The 16,851-nt window shown below is 34.3% G+C and overlaps 1 protein-coding gene and 1 long non-coding RNA gene across 3 annotated transcripts in view; one reads left to right on the top strand and one right to left on the bottom strand.

Moving 5' to 3' along the window:
• LOC150095221 (stathmin-like) overlaps positions 1–16,851 on the top strand; it is a 90,466-nt gene that overhangs the window by 5,178 nt on the left and 68,437 nt on the right. The window contains exons 1-2 of one of the 2 annotated variants that reach the window (XM_090410142.1): positions 12,085–12,326; positions 12,752–12,817. The exons of the other annotated variant lie outside the window; for it this stretch is intronic. Of the exons in view, the coding sequence (XP_090266268.1) occupies positions 12,242–12,326; positions 12,752–12,817 (151 nt within the window). The 5' untranslated portion in view covers positions 12,085–12,241. Of the gene's footprint in view, positions 1–12,084; positions 12,327–12,751; positions 12,818–16,851 lie in introns of those variants that run through there. 2 annotated transcript variants of the gene reach the window in all.
• LOC150095220 (uncharacterized) overlaps positions 10,114–16,851 on the bottom strand; it is a 92,222-nt gene continuing 85,484 nt past the window's right edge. The window contains exons 2-3 of the long non-coding RNA XR_016550051.1: positions 13,671–13,731; positions 10,114–10,537 (exon numbers count right to left, since the gene is read on the bottom strand). This is a non-coding gene — a long non-coding RNA (uncharacterized LOC150095220). The remainder of the gene's footprint in view (positions 10,538–13,670; positions 13,732–16,851) is intronic.

The following is a 16,851-nucleotide window of genomic DNA, read 5'->3' as shown; positions in this document are numbered from 1 at the left end:
TATGTTTTTAGTAAATCAAATTTAATTAATTTAATTTTAAAAAATTACCATATTTTCCTAGTTGTCTATATGAAAAGAAAATCCAAACTCCCCCAAAAGAATACATATCATTACCATTCGGAATTATGGTTTTGATTCAATTTTGGAAAACGTTATCAATTACAGTTGAAGCAACTAAGGCTGCGAGGTCAGTGTATTACATGTCTGTTAAGTCCGTGTGTTCTGGCAGGTGCAAAATCTGAGTTTCTGTGAGGATTTTTTTCTACTTTAGTTAATAATAGTTCACCGAAAAGAATCATCATTAAGTTTAAATTGATTGGTTCATTATTTTCAGTAGTCCCTTTACTGTATCCAGCAAGTGTCTCATAAAGCCCCGTGTCTTGCTTTCTCGAGCAGAATTCACAAGGTATACATAAAGTGCTACCTTATCTTTTTTTTTTTTTTTTTTTGGAAAACTTTCTTTGGTGAGCTGGTAATCAGAAAAATAAGAGAAAAAATAAATAAAATAAAGCAAACCAAAATCAAAGATTAGGAACTAATTAGTTAATATAAATTCGAGGTTGTAGAAAGAAAGTTTAAGCCATCAAGTCATGTCGAAATTTCATTCATTATTTCACAAATATTTTTGAAGTAATGTAATTCATTTAGGTCACTAATTCCTTTTAGTAGAGACGTGAATTTCTGTTAATAATGAGAAAGAAAAGAGCCAAAATTAACCGTCAAAAAGCGCGGTTTTAGTAATAGCGTTTTTGTTCAGTGGCGTCATCCATTAACACAATAATTCAACCCAAAGTCGTTTACGTGTAACATGTAAGTTTTCATTCTGTCCCCTCGAGTAATTCAGTTGTAAAAGTGATTGCTGGATTACTGGAAAGGCTGCTAGTATTATTTTCAAATATATATATATAACCCTTCAGAACATACACAACTTTGTAGATGAGAATAATGCCAGCTTCGGATGGACAGAACCTCTGCAAATAATCCATTTCAAATAAAATTAAATTGGCTGGACATTTCCTCCTCACCCCCATAACATCAAATAAAAAATTTTAATGAAATCCATTCAATCATAGCGAAGTTGTTTTATTCCTATGGGTAGACAAGGTTTATTTTTATGATGAGACTTATTTTGGACAGCGAATATAATGACTCGAACATCCAAGCGAGCCAGGATGTTCGGACGTCCGTAGAAAATCCCCAAACTCCCAAAGAAAAATACGTCAACGAAATAAAATGCGAACTTATAATATTATGAAAATAAAATTATTTTTGCAATGAATGTAATACAATAGCGTTTAATAATATTATATTACTAAATAAAATAAATAAATAGAGAATAATTCTAGAGGATCAAATAATAATTTTATATATATATATATATATTAATTCTTGAACAAAAAAAAATTTGCCCACATTGTCCTCATAGTTGATGTGAATCTGCATAGCAACTTTTAGACATTTGTTTCTCGCCAATATCAACACCTGTCCAAAGCAGCCACGCCCAGAAGTTTTGAATGGCTCCCAAAATCTGATACGAAATATGGAAACGATTGTGAAACACGATGTTAGATAAGCGATACTGTTGAATAGCTTTTGGCTTTGTTCACACACACACACCATTCTTTTCAGTATGATGAAGGCACATTCTTGAAACAGCTTCTTAATGATTATTTTTGTTTTGGATAAATACGAAAGACACCATTCTTTTGAGAGCTTAAGGGTCCATAAGAAATCTCCGCCAATAATAATAATAATAATAGTACATAATAATAATAATAGACTAGAGACTTCAGATATGAGAGTCCTGAGAAAGATTATAGGCGTGAACAGGTGGCATCAATGGCAGTATCATATTAAAAACGAGGATATTAGGAAAGAACTTGACATTGTCAGCATCCAGGAATGCGTTAGCAGAGCTAATCTCAGGTGGTATGGTCACTTAAACAGAATGGGCGAGGAAAGATTAGCAAAACAAGTGTTCTCTGCCAGGTTGGCAGGAAAACGACCGAGAGGAAGACCAAGATATAGGTGGATTGATACGGTACAAAGTGCTTTAGACGATAGAAATATAAGAGCTGATAATATTGGAGTGTTGACAAGTAACAGACTGATTTGGAGGAAATTTGTAGATAGGAAATTAATCATGATGTAATTTTTTTCATGTAGTACTATCATATCCTGTATACCCCTTGAGGGTACATGGCAGGAATTTGATGATGATGATGATAATAATAATAGTACAACAATCCCTCGATTAATGCGCCTAACGCGGTCTTTAAAACAGGCGCATTAATCGAAAACGCACTAATCGAATATAATAACCTATGGGAAAATGTATAATTCGTTCCTCGGATTTCTTTTTTGACTCTTAAATTTTTTTTTTATTTTTTTTATTTTTTTATTTATTTTTAATAAAAAAATTAGGGTATGTCTCAGGGCCTAGTTAAAGGAAAACCATGAAGTTGAAAGACAATAAAACATATTCAGAATATAAATTTATTATTCTGCTTCTTAACAAGGAATTAAGCTAACGTAGTTTGGCGGGCATTCTGTTTCTTTTTTCCATACAACTGAAGCAGCCTTACCTTTCTCTTTGTATTCAGCAGTTGATTCATCCATTTTTATGTTCTTGTCCTGTCTGCTCTGGACTCGTTCATTTTTGTTTATTATTTCAACTTTTTCTTCCAATCAGATTACTTTTCGAATTAATTTCACACTTCTATTTTTTGCTCACTAATTCTTTTACTCATGATTAAAGATTAGGAAAATAATTTAAAATAAAAAAATAAGGATAAAAAACAGTTGCACGAGATATGATCAGCAAAATACTATGTAAAGCAGACGACAAACTTTGGCGGTAAATTTGGAACATAGTGTACATGGAAATAGTGTAGTATGTAACTTTGTAAAATGTTTCAATTCTGTAACTAAATTATTTCATCTTGGTGAGTGATTTTTTAAAATAGTTAGCTAAAAAATGTATAGATCGAAAATTTTTAAAATCTGTAACATTTATTTTTAAGATGTATATAGGCGCACTAATCGAATTTGGGTATCGAAAAAAAATTACGCACTAATCGAAAAGGCACTAATAGGGGGCGTATTAATCGAGGGATTGCGGTAATCTTTTGTTTACATCAAAGAAGTAAATAATAATAATAAAAAGAGAGATAAATGAACAGTTAATTGGCATTTTTGTGTTCTTTTTTTATATGTTCTTTTAAATGTCTGAATCACAACTTCATTAAGATTGTTCACTTTGTTTTTACTCTTACAATTAATGCCGCTTTGTTCTGCAAACTTGATGGATTCGTCATATTTATCAAACTATTGTGGATAGGATAACAGATTCTGCTGTACTAGATTTCTATTTTGCCTAAATGAAAATGTTCTCCAAAGAACTAACGTTGGAAAGCGATATATAAACACATTTTCATCAGAAATGCGTTCAAGGCATGATCCGAACGGTTTCAAACATATATATATATATATATATATATATATATATATATATATATATATATATATATATATTTTTTTTTTTTTTTAAATCACACACTACACACATCTCACCGTCTTCTCCCTTACTACTAATTCTCCAAACACCATCTATCCTCCATCACTAACAAGAGTATTTTTTGTCTCTAAATTGCGTGTGTTCTCATGGCTGATTTGCCTATGCGCCAGATGAAAAACCGGCGCACAGGCTCCGTATGTCTTTCTACTTTGAAGGGTGCCATGTCCCGTTGTTCTTCCAATTGGGTTAAAGAGGCTTCGACTTATAAGAGCGTAAGTTTCATGTCTATATATCGTTTACAATTTCTTTTATATTTTAATAAACATGTATATTTAGGATTTTAGGTTTATCAATTAACAGCATAGCGCTGCCAAAAATTCCTGTTAATACGGCTTTAGGCAATTTTGAATAAGCGAATAAAAATGTCCAAACTTTTCTTTTCATCGAAAAAATAATAACTGAAAATCTATTAAAAAGTTGTTTAGACAGTCGAGACACCTGATGATACACGATGTAGCCACTGAAGCAGCTATAACGAATGATTGTGAAAATATAAGGTTCAGCGTGTAATAAATCCATAATCTTATTAGAATACAATTTAAGAAAGGCTCAACCATTAAAAAGTAATCATTAATATTCTTATATAATATCAAACTCAGGTGAATTTTCATGTAATAGTGTCTCTTTGTAAAATTATATGACTGGTTAGTAATTTTTAAAACTCTTTAATTGGTAAATGTCTCTTGCTGAAGCAGTACCGTTTTTTTTTTTTTTAAGGTACTTTTCTTAGAGATCATTTATCAAAACAAAGACTGGTTTATCAAAATAGTAATATCTCAAATAGTAATAGTAATATCTCAAAATAGTAATATTAGTGTCAAATGGGGTAGAAGAATTTTCCTGCGGAAAATTCTTCTACCCCATTTGACACTAATTAACTCACCTTAAGGTGAAAAATAGTTTTATAACTTTTTCGCATCCTATATAAGATTCGAACTCAGGGCTTTCTACCCAAAGGGCATCGTTTTTAGATATATTTTCAATATATCTAAAAACTTTTTTTCTTTTTTTTTTCAAATCGCATAACCATTTTCGAACAAGAAGATATAGATGACCACATTAAAAAAAAAACCTGGAATGAGGAGTAAATGAACTATTTGGATTTATGAACGCCTCTGGCATTTTGCACTTTTTTCTCTTTTGCATGATTGGCATATAAATGGAGCGACCACTTATTGCAGTGTTACTCTATAGTTTGTAAAGAAGTTTGAGCAAAGACGGATTTAGGATAAGCGATCACTTTGGCTCTAAGACTTCCTACCTAAAGAAGTGGGATATTACGTACAATTCTATGCTGTGAGTCGAGTAAAGAAATGAGTATCCAATAATCACCAAGAAGACTCAGCACAAAGAAGTAATTATTCACTTCTCATGTATGAACAAATGCGCCAACAGAAACAGTCAGGTCAGGTCAACTAGAGCTCACCATTTCTTTCTTATTCATATTCATATTTTTTTCTTCATGAACACCATTTCAGGCTCAAGTTTATTTTATGTATATATATATATATATATATATATACAAGGTGGCCATAAAATAACTTTCCCTCTTTGGAGGTATCTGTAGCTAAAACTAATATACGGGATGAGACCATATTTTATATTGAGACTTTCGAAGGCATGGGGAGATGAATTCCGCGAAAAAAGATTTAGTACCAGAAGTAGTCGACAGGGGAAATTTTGGAGCTGGTGGAGCCGAAAGCAGTCAAATATTTGCAGTAAACGCAGGTAAAAAGGGTTATGCAAATTTTACTGTGCGTACGTGACAGTAGCGCCACCAATTCTACTTAAAAAGGGATTGGAACGTTCAGGCAGTTATTCGGATGACTGACGAATTGCTCAATATACGTCCTACCTTTCCTCAGCGTGCTTTACTTGTTAAGTTGTTTTACCTTAAACAGTGCAATGCCGTAGCGGCCCTTCGGGAATTTAGACGACTTCATAACCTGCGTACAGGTCCTATGTCAGCTGTAGCACTGAGAGCTATGATTAAGAAGTTTGAAGAAACTGGATCACTAGGAGTTAGACCTGGCAGAGGACGGAAAGCAGTGCAAGAAGAGACACTAACAGACGTTGCTACTGCGGTGTTCGATGACACAGGGGGCCAGTCCAAGCGCTCGTGCCATAGCTCACAAACTTGATATGACTTATGGTACAGTTTGGAAAATCTTACGGAAAATGCTTCACTTCTATTCGTATAAGTTCAGTCGTGTGCAAGGGCAAACTACCGCAGAAAATGATAAGCGCATGACCTTCGCGCTAACGTTTCTTGCCCGAATGGAGGTCGACAATGACTGGCCTTGGAGAATATTGTGGGGGTGATGAGGCTCATTTTTATCTGAATGGGTCGGTCAACACTCACAACTGCAGAATTTGGGCATCCTAACATCCCCAAGTGATCCAGCAAGTACCACTGCATTCTCCAAAAGTAACCGTGTGGTGTGGCTTCACAGCCGATTTCATAATAGAATCATACTTTTTTGAGCGTATTACCCCTACAGGTCCTGTAACCTGCTCCATTACTGGAGAGATTTATCGACGAATGCTGGAAAATTTTGTCATTCCTGCATTCCAGCAAAGACAATGTTGGATTCCATAATTTTTATGCAGGATGGAGCACGGCCACACATTGAACGTTCAGTACAGCACCTTTTACACCAGCATTTCAGTAATGAGAAGATTATCAGTCAGTTCTTTCCCACGGCATGGCCGCCTCGATCCCCGGACATCACTTCATGTGACTTTTGGCAATGGGGTATTTGAAATCCGTTGTGTATGTTGGTGGCGTTCCCAACTTGCATGTCTTGAAAGAGAACATAAAACGGGCTGTTATGAACATCCAATCCGACTCCTTCGCTGAGCTGTAGAGCATGTCGCACACCGGATGCAATTTGTTGCACACAAGAAAGGTCAGCACATTGAAAATCGTGTATGTGGTCTAGGGAACCCTGATTCTGATGAATAAAACATTATTTCCTGTGAGTTCAATCACTATATTATTTTCTGTCTCTCTCACATGTTGTTGTTTTAGTTTAATTGTTATTATTCTTATTATCATTGTAACGCACCACATATCCAGCTGGAATGAGTGCCGTTGCTGTCGCTTACACCGTTGAAATGTTATTATTCCATTTTATCTGCCTTTAATGTAATTATCCGCTTGTTTTCGGCTCCGCCAGCGCCAAAATTTCTCCTATCGGCAGCTTTTGGTACTAATTTTTTTTTTTTTTTTTCGCGGAAATCATCTCCCCATGCCTTCTAAAGTCTCAATATAAAATTTTGTCTCATTCCGTTTATTGGTTTTAGCTACAGATGCCTCCAAAGAGGAAAAGTTATTTTATGGCCACCCTGTATATTCTCTTATTTGGTATCTTCACCTTTCTCCATTGTCTTCCTCCTAGTCGTTCCCCCTCAATTTTTATATCATACATTCGTCTATAACGAGGCTAGGGACTTAGGGGTGTTGGTGGATAGGGAGTTGAAGTTCAGAGGACACATTGCTAAGGTGTCCAAGATTGCACATAGGATTACTTGGTTATTGACGAACACACTGACATCCAGAGATAAAGAGGTTATTATTCCTCTTTATAAGGCGTTGATACTTCCACATTTGGATTACTGTGCTCAAGTCTGGTCGCCTGGATTCCTTGGAAATGAGGAATTGGTGGAGAGGGCTCAGAGGAGAGTGACTAAGTTGGTGAGTGATGTAAAAATGCTCCCTACATTGATAGCTTGAGAGCTTGTGGATTGCAGAGGTTGGTTGGTAGGCGGAGAAGAGGGGATATGAGAGAAACATTTAAATTACTGAAAGGTTTTTATAGGATTGATGCAGAGGAAATGTTTCAGCTGTGTGATAGTGATGGAAGAACAAGAGATCATCCCTGAAAATTAAGAAAAAGTGTGGTTAACAAGAGTGAGTTCTTCGTCTGTAAATGAGTTCAAGAAGAGGTATGATAGATATTGTTTTGATAGTTTGAGTCTCCGCGATGAGTCTTCTGACTCCATGGAGATAGCCATATAATAATAATAATACGTTCTATGTCTGTAATGTTTCTCTTTTCAAATAGGTAGAATTAAATACCTTCATTCTAAATTCATTCCCATCACATATCCAATAACACTTCAAACGAAGGTTCGCAAGCAGTAATAATGCACTATGTTCCAAAAATTATGCCCATACCCCCCGCCTCTCCCGTTTCGGGAATACTATCTACCAGCGACGAACCATATGGTACAGCAAAGTATAGGTAGCCCATGGAACATTCCGTAGAAAGAACCTGTGTTTGTGAAGCCGAAAATGGAAGGCATTTACTTGATGCGGTTTTTCAACAATAATAAAAATATCTGGTGATGTTAAAAAACTTATGGAGTTGTTTCGGAAAGTTGTGGCCCTTTCTACGGCATGACTTATGGGTCACCCTGTATAAAGGTAACGTTGTGAACAGAACAAAAATGGCGTGGATTACTTTTAGCCCACTCCAGCAAGATGCTAACATAAGATGCCCAATCAGTCATCAAACAGCTCATGTTACTCGTATTTCAGTAAAATTTAAGCGTCCAATATTAATAATTGTGTCCGATGTCATGAGAGGAAGGAGACCTGATGATATTAAAATAATACCAAGAAACAGGCAGGAGATCATATAAAGTGACAAAAAAAAAAAAGAAAAAAGAATACGAGAATGTTGAAGACGATTCTGCATTTCTCTTATAAATTCTCTCAACCAATAATTCACTACGTGTTGATCTCGGTAGCTTCAGATTTTACATACAAGTCAAGCATCACACCCAAACTGTGGTTCTACTTACGCAGTAAAATTCTTGACGTGATTGGATAGCTATAGAACGGAGTGACAACTCACCATACAGCCTGTTCAAATCAAATGGACTTACGAGGAGGGGGGGGGGAGTTCTGATAAACATCTAGAACAAAAATTAAATGATATTAAATTAACTTATATAACCACAAGAAAAAACATACTAGAAACAGAGTTATGAAGGTAACTTACGAGTCTCTCGTATGTTTTTTCTTGTGGTTATATCAATTGCTTGAATATCTTTTTGTTCTAGGTGTTTATCAGAACTTTCGAGACCCCCTTGTATTCGGCTGTAGGGGATTGTATATATCTCGATTTGTACTAGAATCTCTTGTCTTTGTGCCTTAAAAAAAAATTAACACCAAACTAATTATATTCCATGCTGTTCACACTATGGCAACGATACACACAGGGTCACTTCCCTTTCAACTGCCAACGTCGTTACCAAGTGAGTGTGCACACTGAATACGAAGACGTGCATATATTCTGAATTGAACAAAATCAGACTAATACGATGACAGATGAAAGGCAGGATTATTATAGTCACGAAGCACGGGAAACCCTAACGGTTTTGATGTTTTTAATTCGAATTTCTCCTTGTGATTAGAAAATTGTTTTTTTTTTCAAACTCTACAGAAATATTTTTATACGCATACTGGCATACTGTAGTAAGAGATTCCGCGGAATTAAAAAAAAAAAAAAATGAAACGTGAAGTTATTGGCAAATAATTTCTAGTCGACTAAAACGCTAGATGAGCGATAAGCGATATTCTTATTAATTTTTTAAACCTTACACAGGGAAATAAGTCCCATCCCGATTTCACGGGCTCTTAAGTTTACTTTTTACTCGAAAAAACGTTTAGAATTCTTATTAATTTTTTTATTTTTTCACTGAGTTAATTCTGCTGAGCAGCCTCTCTCATGAAGTATTTCCAAAAGATTACAATCTCCAACTGTTTAAGAAGAATATCAACAGATTACTCTACTCCTGACCCCAGTCAACACACAGCATTTGCTATGGGCCTGTTTATATTTTTGAAATATATATTATAGTTACATATTTTCGATATATAACTACTTGAATCATTTCTGTGAAACACATAAATTTTAAACTGCCTAATCAGATTTACAAATATGCCTTTTTTTTAATATAAGAAGTGTAAGAAAATATATTCTGTGTAAGTGAGCTGTCATAATGAAGTCGCTTCTTATATTGCGTATAAGCAGAAAGATATACGAAATAATAGAAAAAAAAACAATGGAATTAACTTCATAACTTTAATCTAACCTCACCTTTATTTCGAGAATATGATTTTCATTTGAACAAATATAAAATGCATTAGTTGCAAATAGAATACCTCCAAAAATTGTCATAAGATGAAGGGGAGTTTATTTCTGAAATATTTCGATATTATCCTTGGTTTTTTTCCATATATTTACGGCTGCATGAGTTACAAATGTAAGTCATTTCGAAATCAACATCTGCTAACAAATGCCTATATTAGGAATCATCACTTGGCAGCTAGGAATTGTAATTTGCTACTGGACATAGTGCGGTTTCAATGTTTGAAAATGTAGTTTTAATTCTCTGCCATTTCAAAATAAAAATCCTGGATAAAAAAAAAAAAAAAACACCTATAATCCGAAAATTCTAGATTTTCGGATTATAGGTGGAATTAAATGCTTATTTCTCGGTGGAAAATTTAGTTCAAGGCTTCGTGAATGTTTGTATGCTGGAATGGTTTTATTATTATTACTACTACACTATACTATGTTGCCAGGGTAGCTTTATTCAAGAAAATAACGGCCATTTCTAAACCGACGCAGTGCGGTAGTCCATTATAATGGCTGGTCATGATCGACAGCCACCCAGTGGGAGCTGCTGAAATTGATTCCGTGTAAACAGCGCCGACGTCGTAAACTCTCCAGCGATCGTTTACCCAGCACAGTTTCGGAAACTGTGTTCCTCCAACAGCGGATGTACCTCCTCAGCTTCATAGCAACAAGCTCTTTCTCCAGTGACATTTCGGAAAGCTGGTTTCGCTTCGTAGTTAGCAGTCGGTTGTTTTCACGCCCTTGCTTCTAGCCATGGAAGATATCGATTTTCTCTGACTGCTCTATCACCCGAGGTTGTCGCAAAGTTCTGGAAAGAGAAGAGGAAAGTTGGGCGGTTCCCGGGGTCATGCATGAAGATAAAGTGAAACTCTTTTTCTTAAGACGTTATATATCCTTTATCAATTAACATTCAGCAATTAGGACCAAAAAAAAAAAAAAAGTAGTTTACTGAATAAAAATCACGTTAACTCATTTTTACCCCTCGAGAATGAAATATTTAGTTTGTATTACATCGTTAAAATAACTAAATAAGCAATAAATAATTAAATGTATATATTTAAAAAAAAAAGCACAATAGCTAACTTGTGAGGAAATTGAGCTAAAATATATATATATATATATATATATATATATATATTAGCTCGATAGTTTAGCCTGTCCATATATATATATATATATATATATATATATATATATATATATATATATATACTGCATTTTTTAATTTCTCCCCAGTTTAAGGAAGAGCCAGTGGTACACCCAGAGGGGGGCCAAGGGGCCCGGGCACCCCCCAAAGAAAAGGAAAAAATACTAGAAAAATTTCCAAAAATCTTTTCCTAATTAAAATTAATTTTTTTTTTATTTATGTTGTGTGCTACTTATGAATTAGCGATCACTGCAGATGCTCAGTTATAGGTCGTATGCGATGTGTAGTGTGCATTCGCAAAACGTCTACTCAACTCGCCCCCCGCCCCCAAGGTTAAATCCTGAGTGCGCCACTGCGAAGAGCCCTGTGTAATATGTCACCGACTGGGTTTCTTTAGGTCATACAATAATGTGGTATTTCAAAAAGGGAGTTTACATTTCTGTAAATGGTATATAATTACAAAGGCGCTATTATTATTATTATTGTATTGTATTATGTATATAGACTTTCACCTTACATGAGACGTAATGTGGGAGTTTTGAATAAGCTGATAAAATATTTTAAATAAATTGATAAAAATCTGTCAATTGTTCACGAGATGAAAACCGGAATAGATGATCATGATACCCATCCATAATGCGTTCCACCATTATCTCCTTACTTGTAAAGAATTCAATATATAAATAAATAAAAAAAAACAGAAACTGTGAAATGTAAAAATGTGCTTATCTTTATATTAGAAACACAAATATTCTAAACGGTTAATTTATTATAAGTAATATGAAAATATTAGCGAAGATTTTTATTTTTTTAACCAACAATATAAGAAACGGCAAAATAAAAAAAAAAAATGTAAGTATATTGATATTTTATCATTAACTGTTTTAGTTTCCTTAAAATAAACAAAAAATCTAAGAGTGACGGATACAGGAAAAAGAGAGGTGGGAAGATGAAGAAAACAAATCCATCTAATGCCACAAGTTTCATACGAAGTCGTACATCGTGCGTATTATTCCCGAGGAAAGATCGATGCAGCAGTCTTCTCACTCCGACCCCACCCATTGAATTCTGCCGCAGTATCGACTTAACCAGCTTTCGGTACGGTCGAGTGTAGTGGCCACAGAGTTCGCGTACTGTCGTATCTAGGCAACTGTTCAGTTGTAAGGCGACCCGCATCACAACCACTTAGGTTTGCTCCGTAGTGCTATCCTGAGAGCATTCTACAGATCTTTTCTTAAGCATTGAGCAATGGTGAGCAGATCCCCGTGTTGAATAGATTTACAGTGACACTAAGTGTTGCTAGTGCGTCTTGGTCGGAGGTCGTTGTACTTCTTTAGGCAGTATTTTACCATATCTTAGTTCGCAATGGTCGGGACAACTCTAGCTGTAGAGTTAGTGAAAAGGTCTATTTTCCAATGTTTCTGTAAATCATGTGAGGCAGCACCACTTGGTAAGAAAGTGAAATATTGCTTCATGGCGATGTATTTTCTTAATTTTGCTAATTTGGACTTTAACGTAGAACCATTCCGCCAGTGTTTAACGAAATCGGTATCCTTAATGCATGCTTTTAGATCTTTTAATTTATTTTAACCATAGCAATGTTTAGTAAAATATTTTTCAAAACACGGCGCGTTAATTTACAAAATACTAATAAATAAATAAATATAAATAAATAAATAATATATACCTAACATATTTCGGAGTTTAGTTCTTAGATTATTTTAAGCTTTCTCCATAAATTAACAATTATATTGGAATCTTGTTGATGCATGAGTGGCATGGCACATCACCAAACTTAAATTACCGGTATGGAGAATAAAATTAGCTGAGATTAATGTAGTTTATACAGGGCTGACACAAGTGGTGCCTTTGCAGAAAAATCTTGCCCTACTCTTTACAACGACGTGAAAACCAAGCCTCCACAGAAGGTGATATTTGTGGGTAAGCCTCTCTTCTTATTCTTTAACTTGCATAAAGCTATTTTTGATATAATAAATGGAATTATTTGATAAAGTTGCTTAACATATTCACTTCGATATTCACAAAAAAACTTTGAAAGGTATTCAGATGACCAAATTCTATTTCTAATGAAGCTATTTACAAGAAAAATTCGAAAAAAATATATAATTAATATGTTAATTATTTTAGTATCTGTCCATTATCTTTGATGTCGCATGGATTTTAATAAGTGTTCAGATTTTAAAACAGTCTATAGAATAATTGTGCTTAATAGTGTCACAGAGATGTGAGGGATATTACCTCAATATACAATGCTCTTTGTACTAATTAAAAAAAGGTTTAAGAAATTAATTTATAGGGAGAAACAGTCTTGCAAGTTAATCACACTTAAGCCATAGTACAAGAATATCATCTTGCGTAAAGGAAACCCTGCTAGCTCCCTATGAGATAGGCTGTTGAAAACAGAACAAAATCATTCGTATTTGAGAAAAAACATGTATAACAGAATACGTGTGAATTTAAATTTTTTATAATCGAATAATTTAAATACGTAAAAAACTTTATTAAAAGATGTTTCTTTAAACTTCGATGGTTATTAATAGTTCTTTTTCTTGTGTTTATATTTATTTTTCGTCTGCGTTTTTGGGACAGGGTGGATATTCCATTTTCGTGGTCAATGATGTATCCAAAGAAATAAAGGAACTCGCATTGCCGGCAAGAAATCGGAGCAAAAAGACTATATATAATCAATAAGCTATATCATTAAAAACAAAAAAATATTATATACAAAAATTAAAAGTACTCATATTACTATTAAAATATTAAAAGAATTTACCAATCAACCTCGAATCTTCCAAACAACTTCTGGATCCGCCATTGTTTATTGTCACAGAAAGCTATAAATAGAATTTCATTATCATAACACTGTTGTGTCCATAATAATAACTATCATTTCACAATAATAATAATTTTATTCAAATTTTAACAGTTTTCTTCACAACATCTTTTCAAATTAGTGAATTTGAAAAGGCAATCACACGCATCCATGGCCGTGGACGCTTGTGATTGCCTTCAGGTGGGAAATTAATTCCATCGCCCAGTATGAGTCCACTGTCCCACTTACTGGAGTGGATCGAAAAGGCTTCCGGACTATGTAAAAATTAATAAAAAAATATATTAAAGTGACAAAAAAAATCCTTAGTCCACCCAAGGTACAAATGTATTATAGGCTTATAACTTCGTGGGTAGTGACCACATAAAAAAAAAAAAAATCAGAAACAAAATTAAGCGCTTTTATATATATATATATATATATATATATATATATATATATATATATATATATATATATATATATATATATATATATATTAATATCTGTGAAAAATGACAACTTCCTTCGTTCCGTTTCTGTTTAAATAAGCATTTCGATTCAAAAGGTATTAGTGAACTATATTATAAACCTAAGCCCTTCTTGTTTGCACATTCTCTTAAATAACCTGAGGAATGTTATAAGTCTTTTCAGCACTTGCTTTGTTGTTAGACTGCCATATCTAAACTAGGTCTACAGGCATTCTTCAATATTATTATTACTGTATTCATATTTGTTGTTTTCTATTCTCACATTCCTCCAGAGGATGGGTTGTAAGATTTCAAATACAATCGTGTATTAAATATATCCAGCTTCTATACATACAGTATAATTTAGGGAATCCGAATATTATTGAGAGATCTAGGAGTGAGGACAAGGACCTGAAATTCAGGTGCCACATTGAACAAGTTGTGAAGACATCACATCGAATAATGGCAAACATGCAGAAATAAAGAGGTTATGATTCCATTGTATAAAGCCTTGATCAAGCCTCATATGGATTATTGCGCACAGATTTGGTTTTCATGGTGACGAGGACAGATTGAGGGAATGTAAGTTGCAGAGCCTCGTGAATAGGAAGAAGAGGGGGGAGGATATGATTGAGACATAAGCTAGTCAGGGGTTGTTATCAGGTAGACATGGAGGAGATTTTTTATAGAATGGGAGAGGGGAGTAGAACAAGAGGCCATTGCTGGAAACTGTATAAGGAGGGTGTGAGCAAAGTGAGAAGCAGGTTCTTTGCATGGAGGTTGGGTTGGTGAGTGGAATGCATTGCCTGAGTGTGTTGTGGACACATTGAATCAGTTTAAGACGCGGCTGGATGTGCATTGTATGCAATAGTGAGTACCTTCCACGATGAGTCTCTGACTCCATGGAGGTCAAATGTTGATATAATAATAATAATAATAATAATAATTATAACAATTACTGAAGTTTTAAATGAGAAAGAATTAGGCATGTAAGTTGTTAATAATATACTTCCAAGGAATATTATTCACTTAGATTAATAAACCCATGAGTCACCTGTCGATAAGCAGTAGGTGCATGCGAAACATGGGCTTGGAAATGGCGCCATTCAAGTCAATTTGTGCTTCCGCGCCTCACCGCTTGGCGCCAATGTTAATTTATACAGTCGCTCATTGTACACCCGGTGCATATGTGTTTTTTTTTTTTTTCTCTCTCTTGAGATGGCCCACGAACTTCATTTTGAAATGTGCGAAATCTGATTTGAACATTTATTTTTATTATTTTTTTTACTGTTTTTGTTCCTTTTGTTAAATTTGACTTGAGAATGCAGTACTTGTTACGCCATGAAATACTTCTATCCATCACAGATAACACAAGACCATAGCGAGAGTATTCTTAGAATGAGTAAATATTAGGGCGACACGAAGTCGACAGACTGTCGGCAGACAGCTGGTCATCGAAAAGCGGTCGAAGTCAGGTGAGGAGAGCTGCCCAGCAAATTCATACTTGTTTGTATAGTGTGCGGTTTATTCCTAGATACTTTGTGCTTACCAATAAATCTTTGAAACTGAAGCAGGCGATATAGCTGTATTATAATAATCTTTGAAATATCGCGTGCGTTTTGTATGCATTTCATTATATCAACTGACGTTTCTCCATTCATTATTGACAGGACGCTCGGGATTCACATCATTTATGGAGAATGAGTAGGATTAGTTTAACAAAGAGATTATGCATTCATCAGGAGCACTGTAAAAAGATTTTGGCAATTGTTGCATGCAAGAATTCACGATTTTTTTTTTTTTGTGTGTGTGTGTGTGCGTGTACTTTTTTAAATACAGTAATACTCTTTAGCACGTAAAAAAACTGAAAATAACTCGCATTCAAAATAAATATTTGCCAGTTTTCTAAACCAGTGCTTCCCAAACTTCTGGATGTCAGGGTCCCCACTGCAAAAATAAAAATATTTCATTTTTATTTTTGTCGGATGTCAGGGCCCCCCTCGAAAAAAATCGTAATACAGACATATAATATTTATTGCATTTATATTCAACACAAAATACACAGCGAATATTGCAAAAATCAAATGCAAATATTACATTTTTAGTATCTTACATACACATTTGACATGCACATTATCTCATATTTTTATATAGATAGATAGATAGATAGATTGTTATCGTACATTTGCAGCAGAAGCACATGAAACGTAAAACGATTAGTAATAAACAAAGTAATAATTAAAAACATAAAAAAGGTTTAATAACAATTTAATGTGATGGATGTGTTTCAATACTGCTACACCAATATCAGTGAAATATTTGAAACTGCAATTCTTAGATTTCTGCTTTGAAATGAAACTTATATGAATAAGCATATATTTACTAATATTCGTTAAGCGCCGAAATACGCAGGAAATAAAATTTGTGAACCGGCACCGATGTGTGATTTTTTTCCATTAAAATATAAAAAAGAAAAAAGAAATAGTAAAAATTAAATACGTTTCTTTTAAGATAAAAAAAAAATCTACTTAGTCTTGAAAGATTTTAAATTTGTTTTTATTATTCACGGCCCCCCTCAACAAAACCTACGGCCCCCAAGGGGACCGCGGCCCATAGTTTGGGAAACGCTGTTCTAAACCACCGAAATTATCAGTATTGGAAAATTCAGCTTTCAC

This window comes from Typopeltis vanoorti, chromosome 20, assembly GCF_054136105.1.
Source record: "Typopeltis vanoorti isolate ZY-2024b chromosome 20, IOZ_Tvanoo_1.0, whole genome shotgun sequence".
Taxonomy (NCBI): domain Eukaryota; kingdom Metazoa; phylum Arthropoda; class Arachnida; order Uropygi; family Thelyphonidae; genus Typopeltis; species Typopeltis vanoorti.
This window is presented reverse-complemented; position numbering and strand designations above follow the sequence as displayed.